Below are 14,370 nucleotides of genomic sequence, written 5' to 3'. Positions count from 1 at the left end.
ACTGAAATGATTAATATTTTTTTAATAGAAGTCATTTACAAATCTGTTTAACTTTCTGGAGCCATTTGATATATATATATATATATATATATATATATATATATATATATATATATATATATATATATATATATATATATATATATATATATATATATATATATGTATAAAATTCCTGGATAACCCCTTTAATCCTTCCAGTACTTATTAGCTACTGTATGCTTCACAGGAAGTTCTTTTCTTTTTTGTATTTCCTTTCCGTCTGACCACAGTTCTCTCTGCTGACACCTCTATCCATGTGAGGAACTGTCCAGAGCAGGATAGGTTTGCTATGGGGATTTGCTCCTGCTCTGGATAGTTCCTCATATGGACAGAGGTGTCAGCAGAGAGCACTGTGGTTAGGCAGAAAGGAAATTAAAAAAGATACAAACTTCCTCTGTAGTATACAGCAACTGTAAGTACTGGAAGGATTACGATTTTTAAATAGAAGTAATTGGCAAATCTGTTTAACTTTCTAGCATCAGTTGGTTAAAAAAAAAAGTTTTCCATCGGAGTACCCCTTTAATAAAGATTTGTTTATAAAAAATAAAAAAAACATATACGTTGTTACGCCGAGCGCTCCGGGTCCCCGCTCCTCCCCGGAGCGCTCGCTTCACTCTCCCCGCGGCAGCGCTCCGGTCACGTCCTCTGACCCGGGGCGCTGCGATTCCGCTGCCAGCCGGGATGCGATTCGCGATGCGGGTAGCGCCCGCTCGCGATGCGCACCCCGGCTCCCCTACCTGACTCGCTCTCCGTCTGTTCTGTCCCGGCGCGCGCGGCCCCGCTCCCTAGGGCGCGCGCGCGCCGGGTCTCTGCGATTTAAAGGGCCACTGCGCCGCTGATTGGCGCAGTGGTTCCAATTAGTGTGTTCACCTGTGCACTTCCCTATATCACCTCACTTCCCCTCCCTACTCCCTTGCCCTCTGGTCTGCCCGCTGTGGATGAAATTTCTCGTGACCTTTCCATCATATGGAGAGAGACCCAAAATTCTCTCTTACAGGCTTCATCACGCATGAAGAAGTTCGCGGATAAGAAAAGAAGAGCTCCCCCCGTTTTTTCCCCTGGAGACAAGGTATGGCTCTCCGCTAAATATGTCCGCTTCCGTGTCCCTAGCTACAAGTTGGGACCACGCTATCTTGGTCCTTTCAAAATTTTGTGTCAAATTAATCCTGTCTCTTATAAACTTCTTCTTCCTCCCTCTCTTCGTATCCCTAATGCCTTTCACGTCTCTCTTCTCAAACCACTCATTCTCAACCGTTTTTCTCCCAAATCTGTTCCTCCCACTCCTGTTTCCGGCTCCTCGGACATCTTCTCGGTCAAAGAAATTTTAGCTGCCAAAAAGGTCAGAGGGAAAAATTTTTTTTTAGTGGACTGGGAGGGTTGTGGTCCTGAAGAGAGATCCTGGGAACCTGAGGACAACATCCTAGACAAAAGTCTGCTCCTCAGGTTCTCAGGCTCTAAGAAGAGGGGGAGACCCAAGGGGGGGGGGTACTGTTACGCCGAGCGCTCCGGGTCCCCGCTCCTCCCCGGAGCGCTCGCTTCACTCTCCCCGCGGCAGCGCTCCGGTCACGTCCTCTGACCCGGGGCGCTGCGATTCCGCTGCCAGCCGGGATGCGATTCGCGATGCGGGTAGCGCCCGCTCGCGATGCGCACCCCGGCTCCCCTACCTGACTCGCTCTCCGTCTGTTCTGTCCCGGCGCGCGCGGCCCCGCTCCCTAGGGCGCGCGCGCGCCGGGTCTCTGCGATTTAAAGGGCCACTGCGCCGCTGATTGGCGCAGTGGTTCCAATTAGTGTGTTCACCTGTGCACTTCCCTATATCACCTCACTTCCCCTGCACTCCCTTGCCGGATCTTGTTGCCTTAGTGCCAGTGAAAGCGTTCCTTGTGTGTTCCTTGCCTGTGTTTCCAGACCTTCTGCCGTTGCCCCTGACTACGATCCCTGCTGCCTGCCCCGACCTTCTGCTACGTCCGACCTTGCTTTTGCCTACTCCCTTGTACCGCGCCTATCTTCAGCAGCCAGAGAGGTGAGCCGTTGCTAGTGGATACGACCTGGTCACTACCGCCGCAGCAAGACCATCCCGCTTTGCGGCGGGCTCTGGTGAAAACCAGTAGTGGCTTAGAACCGGTCCACTAGCACGGTCCACGCCAATCCCTCTCTGGCACAGAGGATCCACTACCTGCCAGCCGGCATCGTGACATACGTGTGGCGTTATGTCTCCATTTGTAGGATGGATACTAACATACCCTATGAGAATGATTCAATGGACAAAATACCTGGGAGCAGATGAGCATTGAGTGACCATGTTTGTTTATCTTTTTAATAAAAGTGTATTCTTATTTTGAAAGACTCTTTGCATTTACCTTTCCCCATGCTCGGGACCATTCTCTATGAGCCAGAGGAGAATGGGGGGTATTTATCAACGGATTTATGCGTTTTTTTCTTTTTCGTAACTTTGGTACAATTCTTTGGCGCAGTAATATACAAATCTATTTAACTTTCTGGAGACAGATGATATATAAAAAAAACGTTTTTTTCCTGGAAAACCCCTTTAAATAGATTTGTAAATTATTTCTATTTAAAAATCTTAAAGGGGTTATCCAGTAAAAATGTTATATATATATATATATATATATATATATATATATATATATATATATATATATATATATATCAACTGGCTCCAGAAAGTAAAACAGATTTGTAAATTATTTCTATAAAAAAATCTTAATCCTTTCAGTACTTATGAGCTTCTGAAGTTAAGGTTGTTCTTTTCAGTCTAAGTGCTCTCTGATGACACCTGTCTCGGGAAACATCAAGTTTAGAAGAGGTTTGATATGGGGATTGGCTTCTAAACTGGGCCGTTCCCGAGACAGTTGTTATCAGAGAGCACTTAGACTGAAAAGAACAACCTTAACTTCAGAAGCTCATAAGTACTGAAAGGATTAATATTTTTTTAATAGAAGTCATTTACAAATCTGTTTAACTTTCTGGAGCCAGTTGATATATATATATATATATATATATATATATATATATATATATATGTAGATAGATAGATATATAGATATATATATATATATATATATATATATATATATATATATATATGTATAAAATTCCTGGATAACCCCTTTAATCCTTCCAGTACTTATTAGCTACTGTATGCTTCACAGGAAGTTCTTTTCTTTTTGTATTTCCTTTCCGTCTGACCACAGACCACAAGTTTTCCATCGGAGTACCCCTTTAATAAAGATTTGTTTATAAAAAATAAAAATAAAACATATACGTGTGGCGTTATGTCTCCATTTGTAGGATGGATACTTACATACCCTATGAGAATGATTCAATGGACAAAATACTTGGGAGCAGATACAATTCATTGAGTGACCATGTTTGTTTATCTTTTTAATAAAAGTGTATTCTTATTTTGAAAGACTCTTTGCATTTACCTTTCCTCATGCTCCGGACCATTCTCTATGAGCCAGAGGAGAATGGGGGGTATTTATCAACGAATTTATGTGTTTTTTTCTTTTTCGTAACTTTGGTACAATTTTTTGGCGCAGTGTCTTTTTGAGCCAAAGTTTGGCGTATTCTCTTCACTGTCATTTTATAAACTTTTTCAAAATTACACGGTCCTGTGTGTGATTTTTGCTTTGGTCAATAATTCATCATTTGCGCCAATTCCTAAATTTTGCGCCTTTAGGGTTTTGGTTTTTTTGTCGCAATTCGCCGCCAATAAATTTTATACATGGAAAACACACATAGCAATGTCAGCAAATTTAAAGGCGTCAATATACACAAAAAAACATTTTTGGGTGAAAGCCGCGACATCGGCGCAATACTATCCTGCGACATGGTTGTCTCTGAGGGACCTTCACCCTCCGTTGAGCCAGCATTGGACATGGCCACACCGATTCAGGAAAGGTAAGCACTAAAGTAAACAAAAAAAAAAAACACTCAAGTTAAAAATAAAATCCATTTCACATGGTGGCGATAAACCCCACAAAAGAAAATAACTCACATCGCTGGCTGATATACTGCAGGAGGGACTCCGAAATGGCTGCTCTACAGAGTAAAATCCTCTGTGGCGGGAAGTTCTGTGTAAAAGGCGCTGGGAACAACTGATTTCAACCTTTGCGCCAAAAATACTAACAACATGCACCAAATGATAAATTTGGTGCACGTCCACAAAAAAAAAAAGAAAAAAAAAGGGTAAAAAGAACCAGGCAAAATTGATAAATACCCCCCAGTATCACTATTTAGCAGCCATGTATTACACAGACAGCTCATTATTTTTAAAGCTGCATGTTATACCATATTTACCCACTAGTGGCCACTGAAGGGGTAATTATTGTCAACAGTAACCTCCCACTGTTGATAACTAAGGTAGGAATCCATCTTTACACTTCCATTGTATTTTATGATGGAAATATGGTTCTTAAAGGAGTATTCCGGGAAAAAACATCTTATCCCCCATTGAAAGGATAGGGGATAAGATGTCTGATCGAGGGGGGCCCGCCACTGGGACCTCCTGCAATCTCTCTGCAGCAGCCGGCATTCTATGCGTAGCTGCATCTGAAGTTTCGGAAACCTCCGGGCTTCCGAGACGGGGATGTCCATTCATGTCTATGGGAGGGGGCGTTGTGGCCGTTACGCCCCCTCCCATAGAAATGAATGGAGGGGGCAGGGCGTGATGTCACGTCCCCGTCTCGGTAGTCCGGAGGTTTCCAAAACTTCAGATGCAGCTACACATAGAATACAGGCTGCTGCAGGGAGATAGCGGCGGGGGGGGGGTCCCAGTGGCGGGCCCCCCGTGATCAGACATCTTATCCCCTATCCTTTCGATAGGGGAGAAGATGTTTTTGCCCGGAATACCCCTTTAAATGGGAAATGTGTCAGTCAGGGAGTCAGAGAACTTGTAAATGTTTTGACTTCAGGTCATATTTACTTAAAAGTTCATGTAATAGGATAAATGAATAAGATATGGAATAAAATCTATTGGAAATGTCATCTAATATAGTGACTATGTGGATAAGGTATATTTCTGCTATATTATGTTATCATAGAGATGAATTCAGTTTCTTCATGGATTCCCCAGTGATGTTTCCTGAATGTTCTTCTATAACAAAATGTCTCATTAAGACGAATCCTCATCGGACTAATTGGAAATGTAAGAAAAGGACATAATGAAGACACCATCATTAGGAGACATCACATGAGCCATTTAGAATTTCGTTAACACGATCCCAAGACAATCCCCACGGCAGACACGTCCTTACGGGACCTCATGATGCTAATGTGGAACAGTAACAAAGACGATTCACCTGGGGCTCGGTCAGGACCTGAATCCTATCAGTATTACAGATTACATTGACTATGGCAATTCACTATGTGATTCTATTGTATATGGCAGCTATTGTACATGAAGTAGAATGAGCACCTGGACAGGTCACTGAAACCAAACAATAAAATAATAAAATAAAAAGCAACCTACTAGATGACATTATACCCATTTGGTTTCCAGTATAAAATAAGGCTCATAGGACATACTGTACAGTGGATGTCAACTTCTGTATCTGGAAATGTCATGAAATGACCACACTATACATTATTTACCTAAAACAAAAAAATTTGCAAAACTGAGTGTCAAAAAACAGCATCAAACTCTCAAAGCCTTTGGCATCTGGCAAAAATCAGTTTACCCTCTGACCCACCTATATGACTACCCAGGCTACACCTCAAAGGCCTGACCAGTGTTCATGATAACTTAGGATATGAGAAATTTAGGACAGTGTGAAATCCCCAGACCATAGCTGCTAAGGAACCTTTGGTAAAGTCCATTTTTGTTCCTGGATTTTAATAAAAGGAACAAAAGGCAGGTTGGTAGTGGGGCCTTTCATTCTGTTTTTGGTCATTCTGTTATTGGTTCCCAATGTGGCTTCGGCACAAGTTCCGTAGACAGCTGGTTAATGAGTTTTAAAATGAAGAGTAATTCAGTTTGCAGACTGAGGCTGGGAGTAATCTGTACCACTGATGGGAGTTGGAATCCTTAAAGTGAACTTTTGACTTGTGTGAGCAGCACATATTAATGACTATTTGTTGGGTGGCTGGCAGTAAGTCACCTGTATAGATGGAGAAGATTAATGCGAGTTAGTGCTTAGACAAGCAGGATTTACTTTATATTTTGTCTGAAGGCTTTATTTTTGTTATGCTTAAAGGGGTACTCCGCTCCTCAGTGTTCGGAACAAAATGTTCCGAACGCTTAGAGCTGGCGTCGGGGCTCCTGACGTCACGGCCCCACCCCTCAATGCAGATCTATAGCAGGAGGCGTGGTGGCCGTCTCACCCCCTCCCATAAACTTGCATTGAGGAGGATGGGACATGACATCACGAGGGGGCGGGACCGCGATGTCACGAACCCCCGGGTCTAAGCGTTCGGAATATTTAGTTCCAAATGCTGAGCAGTGGAGGACCCCCTTAAGAAAATAAAAACAAGAAAGACCCTGTTTAAACTTACTTCTGTGTCACTGTCTCTGACGGCTGTTTGTCGTTTTTTGCTTGGGTCTACAGAGCTAATCTCCCACATCTCATGCAGCCGGTAATCCACCCCTAAAAGGACCTTTATCTAAAAGGATAATTTGTGTTATATAATATTGCTGCCTTTGCAGTAAAAATAAGAAATAAATGATGCTCTCCTACTCTGGACATCGCATTGCCTTTTCTAGCACCTTCCAATCCTCCCATAGGCAACACTTCTTTCTGCTTCTAAGATAAGTCGTCTCACGAGGACCTGCCTGCTTGACCAATTGCTGACTGAGATGGTACACCACTACTGCCAGTTATTGGCTTAGCAAGCAGGTCCTGCTAAGATGAGACATCTCAGAAGCAGGAACAAATGTTGACGGAGCTGTGGAGAATCGGGGGTAGGTGAGTATCAATATTTTTATTTTAATCGCGGCCACAACAAAATATACAAGAGTTTATGATACCCCCATAACCCCCTCTCATGGCATGCAGGACATATACAATGAAGGTGTGATCTAGTTTCTAAACAGCAAGGAGATGATGCAGACTAAGTAATTGTAAGCGCACAGACTGTGGTATAGAGAGCTGAGGTCTGGTCATGACTTTCAGGCTAATGATACCAAGTCAAGAGGAGATCTCCACAGAAGAACACACAACTATTCATTATAAGATGCCAATTTCTTTTACTTGGCAATTGACTGATAAGAAGGCACAGACTTTAAAGGAGTATTCCGGCGTTATACATCTTATCCCCTATACAAAGGATAGGGGATAAGATGTATGATCACAGGGGTCCTGCCGCTGGGGACCCCCGCGATCTCGGTGTGGCCCCTGACATTTTGTGTCGGGTGCTGCCTCCGAGACGGGGACGTGACGTCAAGGCTGACGGCTGTCAAGCCCCCTCCCATAGACATGAATGGAGGGGGTGTGGTGTGAAGTCAGGTCCCCATCTCAGAGGCAATGCCTGGCACAGAATGAAAAAAAAATGCCATTTTGCAAATTTTTAAGGCTTCCGTTTCTACGCAGTGCACTTTTCCATAAACTTTATGCTCATACAGCCCCGTATACGGAAAAAGGAGAAAGTTAAAGGTGGCCAAATTACGGCAATTTTAAACATATCAATTTTTTAGATTTTTTTCAAGCAGTACAATAATAGAAAAGTATCCAAGCATGGGTATCATTTTAATCGTATTAACCAACAAAACAGAGAAAACTTTCATTTTTGTGTACAGCGTGAAAATGAACAGATCAGTGTGTGCAGTGTTATAGGTCCCTATGGGACCTATAACACTGCAAAGAAAAAGTAAAAAAAAAGTGTTAATAAAGATCATTTAATCCCTTCCCTAATAAAAGTTTGAATCACCCCCTTTTACCATTAAAAAAAATAAAACAGTGTAAAAAAAAAAATAAACATATGTGGTATCGCCGCGTGTGTAAATGTCCAACTATAAAAATATATTGTAAATTAAACTGCACGGTCAATGGCATACACGTGAAAAAATTCCAAAGTCCAAAAAAGCGTATTTTTGGTCACTTTTTATTCCATTAAAAATTAATAAAAAGTGAATAAAAAGTCAGATCAAAACAAAAATGGTACCGATAAAAACTTCAGATCACGGCACAAAAAATGAGCCCTAATACCGCCCTGTAGGAGCCCTGGAAAAATAAAAAGTTATAGGGGTCAGAATAGGACATTTTTAAACGTTCAAATTTTCCGGCATTTAGTTATGATTTTTTCCAGAAGTACGACAAAATTAAACCTATATAAGTAGGGGATCATTTTAACCATATGGACCTACAGAATAATGATAAGGTGTCATTTTTACCGACTGCGTAGAAACGGATGCCCCAAAAGCTACAAAATGGCGTTTTTTTGTCGATTTTGTCGCACAATGATTTTTTTTTTCTGTTCTGCCATGCATTGTTGGGGAAAATGACTAATGTCACTGCAAAGTAGAATTAGTGATGCAAAACATAAGTCATAATATGGACTTTTAGGTGGAAAATTGAAAGTGTTATGATTTTTAAAAGGTAAGGAGGAAAAAACGAAAATGCAAAAACTAAAAAAAAATGCGTTCTTAAGGGGTTAATGAGAGTACCGATTTAAATAAAAGATCACGTGACTCTATTTCTAAGTAAACTTTATGTACCATTTTTTACCAGAGGTCTGGATAAGAAAAATAGTAATCACTCGTTCACCATTATTCACCATTATTTGGAAAAAATGAGACGTCCCTCCTATTAGAAAAACTTTTGGTAGGCCCAGACACATGGCAAAAGTTCAAGGTCTCAGTTTTTAGAACCCCACAATCTCTAGATACAGTTGGGTGAAGCATGTGGCCGAGCGTTTCACTCTCTGGCTCACCAACTTTTACTGCCTTATTACAGTTAATGAGCTTTATTATAAGTTTATGGAGCATGTCTTATACAGCAAGATGTGATGGAGGTGGCGAGCCAGGGAGTGAAGTGCTCAGACGTTTGTTTCAATGGTAATAGTATTCAGAACTCCCACATACTGTAGGTCATTTTCTGTAGCTGAGACAGGGAAGCTGGTCAGGGTTGAGGGAAAGTTGAATAGAGCAAAAAAGTACATAGATATTCTCAATGAAAACCTGATCCAGAGCTCTGAAGCTCAGACTAGGCAGAAGCTTCACCTAACAAGACAATGACCCTAAGCACACGGTCAAGCAATATAGGAGAGGCCTAGGGATAACTCTGTGAATGTCCTTAAAGGGGTACTCCGCTGTTCAGCATTTAGAACAAAATGTTCTGAATTCTTAGAGCCGGCGCCGGGAGCTTGTGACATCATAGCCCCGCACCTCATTACATCACGCCCCATACCCTCAATGCAAGTCTATGGTAGGGGGCGTGACAGCCATCACGCCCCCTCCCATAGACTTGCATTGAGGGGGCGGGGTGTGACATCTTGAGGGGTGGGGCTATGATGTCATGAGCTCCCAGCACTGGCTCTAAGCATTCGGAATATTTTGTTCCAAATGCTGAGCAGCGGTACCCAGCCAGAGCCCAAACCTAATAGAACATCTCTGGAGAGACTTGAAAATGGCTTTCCACCGATGGTTCCCATCTGACCTAAGAGAGCCTGAGAGGATCTGCGAAGAAGAATGGCAGAAAATCCCCAAATTCAGGTGTGTAAACCTTGTGGGCTCATCCCCAAGAAGACTGGAGGCTAGACTCTCTCTCTTTAATAAATTATCAAATATATCTAACATTTCCATTCATGGAGGAGTACACCAGGCACAGCTCACTGGTTGCTTTACAGCTACTCCGCTCTGGGGTCTTCTACATCTCAAGTAAGTAACAGAAGTATGCAATCACAGTTCATGAAGAGAAACGGACGGATCACTCACCAGGATGCGGTATATCAAATTTTCACTTTATTCTATTCATATTTGACATGAGAAAAGCAAGAGGGTAGGTGGGAGGGGATATGCTGATGCAACGCATGGTCTACAAGGCGATGACCGTTTCCTTCCTCTTCATGAACTGTGATTTCTAACATTTCATTTTCACTTTGTTGAAAGTCGCAACATAAAGAAATTCTAGGGAAAATAGACTAAAATATAACTTTTATTGCGTACATATGAAAAATTGAGGAGCAAAAAAAGTCACAAGCCAACAAGAAAAACAAAAAAACACATTCAAGACAATACAATACCTAAGGTGCAAAAACACCACATATTAATAGTATATCCACAATACAAATGGCAGGAATATGACAAAGGATTACAAGGGAGTATCAGTACTAATGAATACCCTGGTAGGTGGCTCAGGTAGTGAATCAGGGATGGGACAACTGGGGGGGAGGGCAAGGAACCTAGTAACCCCTACAATACCCCTACCCAAAGCCCTAAACCTAGGCAGAACTATTGCCCTAAAGACAACAGTCCCGCTCCGAAACCTAATCTATGCTTACCTGAGACACCTTAAAGGGGTACTCCGCTGCTCAGCGTTTGCAACAAACTTCCGAACGCTGGAGCCGGCGCCGAGAGCGCCCCCTCATGACTTCATACCTCACCCCCTCAATGCAAGTCTATGGGACATCCATCATGCCCCCTCCTGTAGACTTGCATTGAGGGGGCGGTGCATGATAACATGAGGGGCAGGGCTATGACGTCACGAGCTCCCGTCGCTGGCTCCAGTGTTTGGAACAGTTTGTTCCAAACGCTGACCAGCGGAGTACCCCTTTAAACTTAAATTTTGTGACTACTGTATAAAATATATTTTCCTGTTATAGTATTACAGTGATCTTTCGACCTACGATGTCCCAGACATACGATCATTTCAGCATATGATGGCCTCTCAGAGGCCATCGCATGTTGAAGGCAGCATCAACATACAATGCTTTTGTATGTCGGGGCCATCACATAAATGGCTATCCGGCAACACAGACTGCTTTAGCTGCTGCCGGATAGCCATTTAATGTGCCCCGTGTGCTCCGGTGAGTATCACTCACCTGTCCCCGATGTTCCATCCTGTCCTCTTTGGGCTCTGCTGCATGGCCGTCGCTCTCCTTCGTCGTCATCAAATTGCCACGCATGCCCTCCTGTCATCCAATAGGAACGGCGTGTGCAGTGACATGATGACGGCGGTGGAAAGCGAAGATCCAGGGCAGCGATGGTGGTCCAGAGCGGTGGGGACACCCTGCGGACGTGATGGCGGCGATGGAGAGCGACGATCCAGGGCAGCGGTGATGGTCTGGAATGGCAGGGACAAGTGAGTATAACTTTCTATATTATTATTGCACAGATCCCTCAACATACGATGGATTCAAGTAATGATGGATCATTTCGAACGAATTACCATCGTATGTTGAGGGACCACTGTACCTAGATAATTGAGTATAATTAGAAAGGTGCCTACATTTGGCCAAATAGTCATTGTTTTATTACAGTTTATGTGACACTTAGTACAAAAGGCCGATATATAGTTCAATGAGGCCTTCATATATCGTAGTACTGTACAATTGTATTGAATGTCTTTTTTTTTTTTTCATCCATTTTGAGATATAGTTATGATTACTTTTTGCACAGCTCTCTTGATCTCCTGGTTCCTCAGGCTGTAGATGATGGGATTCATCAATGGTGTCACCACGAGGTACAACAGAGATCTGTATTTGTTGATATGGGATGTGTTCTCATCAGAAGGAGCTGAGTAAACTGTGAGTAGGGTCCCATAATATATGCACACTGAGGTCAGGTGGGAGCTACATGTGGAGAAGGCTTTTCTTCTCCCAAAAATTGAAGATATTTTAAGGATGGTGAAGAAAATTAAAACATAGGTCATAATGATAAAAACAAATGGGAAAAGTATCATAATGATGGCAAAAACAAAGTCTTGCAAAATCAAAATGGAAGAATCGGATGTGGCCAATTCAACTACGGGACCAAAGTCACAGAAGAAGTGGTCAATGGAGTTCAAGCCACAGAAGTTTATTTGGATTAAAACAAAGAACTCACTTAAAGCTAAAACACAGACTATAAACCAGGACCCAACAATTAGCTGGAGGCAAATATCTTGATTCATTAGTGAAGTGTAACGTAATGGATGACAAATGGCCAAATATCGATCAAATGACATAATAGCAATGATTAAACATTGAACAAATCCAAACATACAAAATAAATACAGTTGCATTATACAGCCCCAGAAAGAAAAGATGCCCCTCTCAACAAGTATTATGTCCAACATTACAGGGACAACACTGGTGGTCAGTAAGACGTCGGCTATGGATAAGTGTTTTAGGAAGAAATACATTGGGGTTTTGAGGTGATCAATAACGGAGACCAAAGCGATAATAAGAAGGTTTCCTCCCAGTATAAATATGTAAGTCAGGAGAAACACAATGAAGAGAAGAGTCCTGTACTTGTGTAGACTCCGAAACCCAAGGAGATGTATCTTAGTGACCTGCGTCTCATTCTCCTCACACATCATTTATATCACAATGAATATCTTCTGTAAATTAAGAAAATGTAGTCAGAAATTTATTTAAAGAGAGCAGAAATGTATCACGTAACGAAAATATTTTCCCCTGTATCCTACTTACTAATGGTTCTCCTTAGAGGGTGATGACAGGAGGTCGGGGATATATTCAGCCGTAATGTGATATATGAGCATTGTTCGGTCTTGTCTTGCAAATAGTGAAAAGTCCCCGATGTTGGTGTCATTTATAGTGTTATATAAACATAGAAGGTTCCCTCAGGACCCCAACATGATTATACTCAGGGAATATCATAAAAAAAATGAGACCGCTTGTTAGAATTAATTGATAGTTTAGTTGAACCTTAGAAGAGAATTATTATGACCTAATATTGTAAATAATAAATAATTGTTACATTATTATTAGTAGTAGAGGTGGAAGTAGTAGTAATAGCAGTAGTAGTGGTAGTAGTAGTATTACTTTAATTATTATTATGATTATGATTATTATTATCATTATTATTATTATTATGATTATTATTATTATTATTAGTAGTAGTAGTAGTAGTAGTAGTAGCATTACTTTAATAATAATTTTTAATAATAATTATTATTATTATTATTATTATTAGTAGTAGTAGTAGTAGTAGTAGTAGTAGTAGTAGAAGTATTACTTTAATTATTATTATAATTATTATTATTATTATTATTATTGTTATTATCATCATTATTGTTCTTATTATTATTATTTTAATTATTTTTATTTTACACTAACTTAGAAATAAAGACATGGCAGCACATCCGCATGTTGTGCATTGATCTATTGCTTCTCGGCATTACAAGAACTTACATCTGGTTGTCTGTATACATTTTGATCAAACTGTACAAGCCCACTTGCTAATTTATGGCCACCTGTTTCCAGTGGGTCCTTATAATAAAATGGCATGATGTCAGGTGTTCACAACATGGGAAGAAGTACCCAGTGGTCCAGCAGCCCAACTACTGCTAGACCTCACCCCGGCATTTGGCCACACCTTCTCACAGACAAAGTGCCACACAGGGGTAAAAGTAGAATCACTTGGGCCCCAGGGCAAATTCTGGACCTACAACCCCCCCTCCCCCAACAATAGAGGGTATATTAGAAAATACAAACATATAAATATAAAAATGTTAGACAGTGTTCTATGCATAGGATTTACCGCTATAATGACTAAATCCAGTGTACCAAGACCAATATTACCTGTAATACCAGAACAAAAAACAAGTATGGTCATCCCCTTAAGACAAAGTAAAATACATACTCCAGACCATGACCACCACAATTTCCACTGACCAATGACTAATATAGCTATACTATTACAGAATTACATTTACTATACAGTAAATCCAGTGATTCCAATATTCTCACATAGAGTGACCATATAGTAGTAGATACTAAATGTATGTGAGTCCTCTGTAGACTATATATAATGGCAAGAGATGAGCGAATTGAATCTGACGAATCTGAATTCGTTACGAATTTCATTTAAAATTCGATTCACAACAAAAGCAAATATCGCCGCGAATCTATTGTGCAAATCACTTCATTAAACTCCATTTAGTGTGGTCCAGGCTCCAGGGCATCTGGAATGGCGGATCCACATTTGAGGACATGGGGCAAGGAATCCTGGGAAGGAGGGAAGGGAAGTAGGCGGGATGACCCTGAATCACATGCAGGATGCAGCCTATCAGCAGCCAGTCACCCCTGTGATGTCACAGCCCTATATAATCAGCAGCCATATTCCAGCTCATCACTTCATCCTTTCACTGCAGAGAGATAGGACGAACAGCCTGTGTGTGTGTTACACAGAAAAGCTTTTTCCAGCAGCGT

General features: G+C 41.5%; 1 protein-coding gene across 1 annotated transcript; it reads right to left on the bottom strand.

Moving 5' to 3' along the window:
- Positions 1 to 11,573: 11,573 nt before the first annotated feature.
- On the bottom strand, positions 11,574 to 12,512 carry LOC130367228 (olfactory receptor 10A7-like). The gene has a single exon (XM_056569630.1). It carries the CDS (start codon positions 12,510 to 12,512, stop codon positions 11,574 to 11,576), a length of 939 nt encoding a protein of 312 aa, XP_056425605.1.
- Positions 12,513 to 14,370: the final 1,858 nt, after the last annotated feature.

This window comes from Hyla sarda, chromosome 4 (assembly GCF_029499605.1).
Source record: "Hyla sarda isolate aHylSar1 chromosome 4, aHylSar1.hap1, whole genome shotgun sequence".
NCBI lineage: Eukaryota > Metazoa > Chordata > Amphibia > Anura > Hylidae > Hyla > Hyla sarda.
The sequence above is the reverse complement of the archived record's forward strand: the minus strand, read 5'-3'. Positions and strand labels throughout refer to the sequence as shown.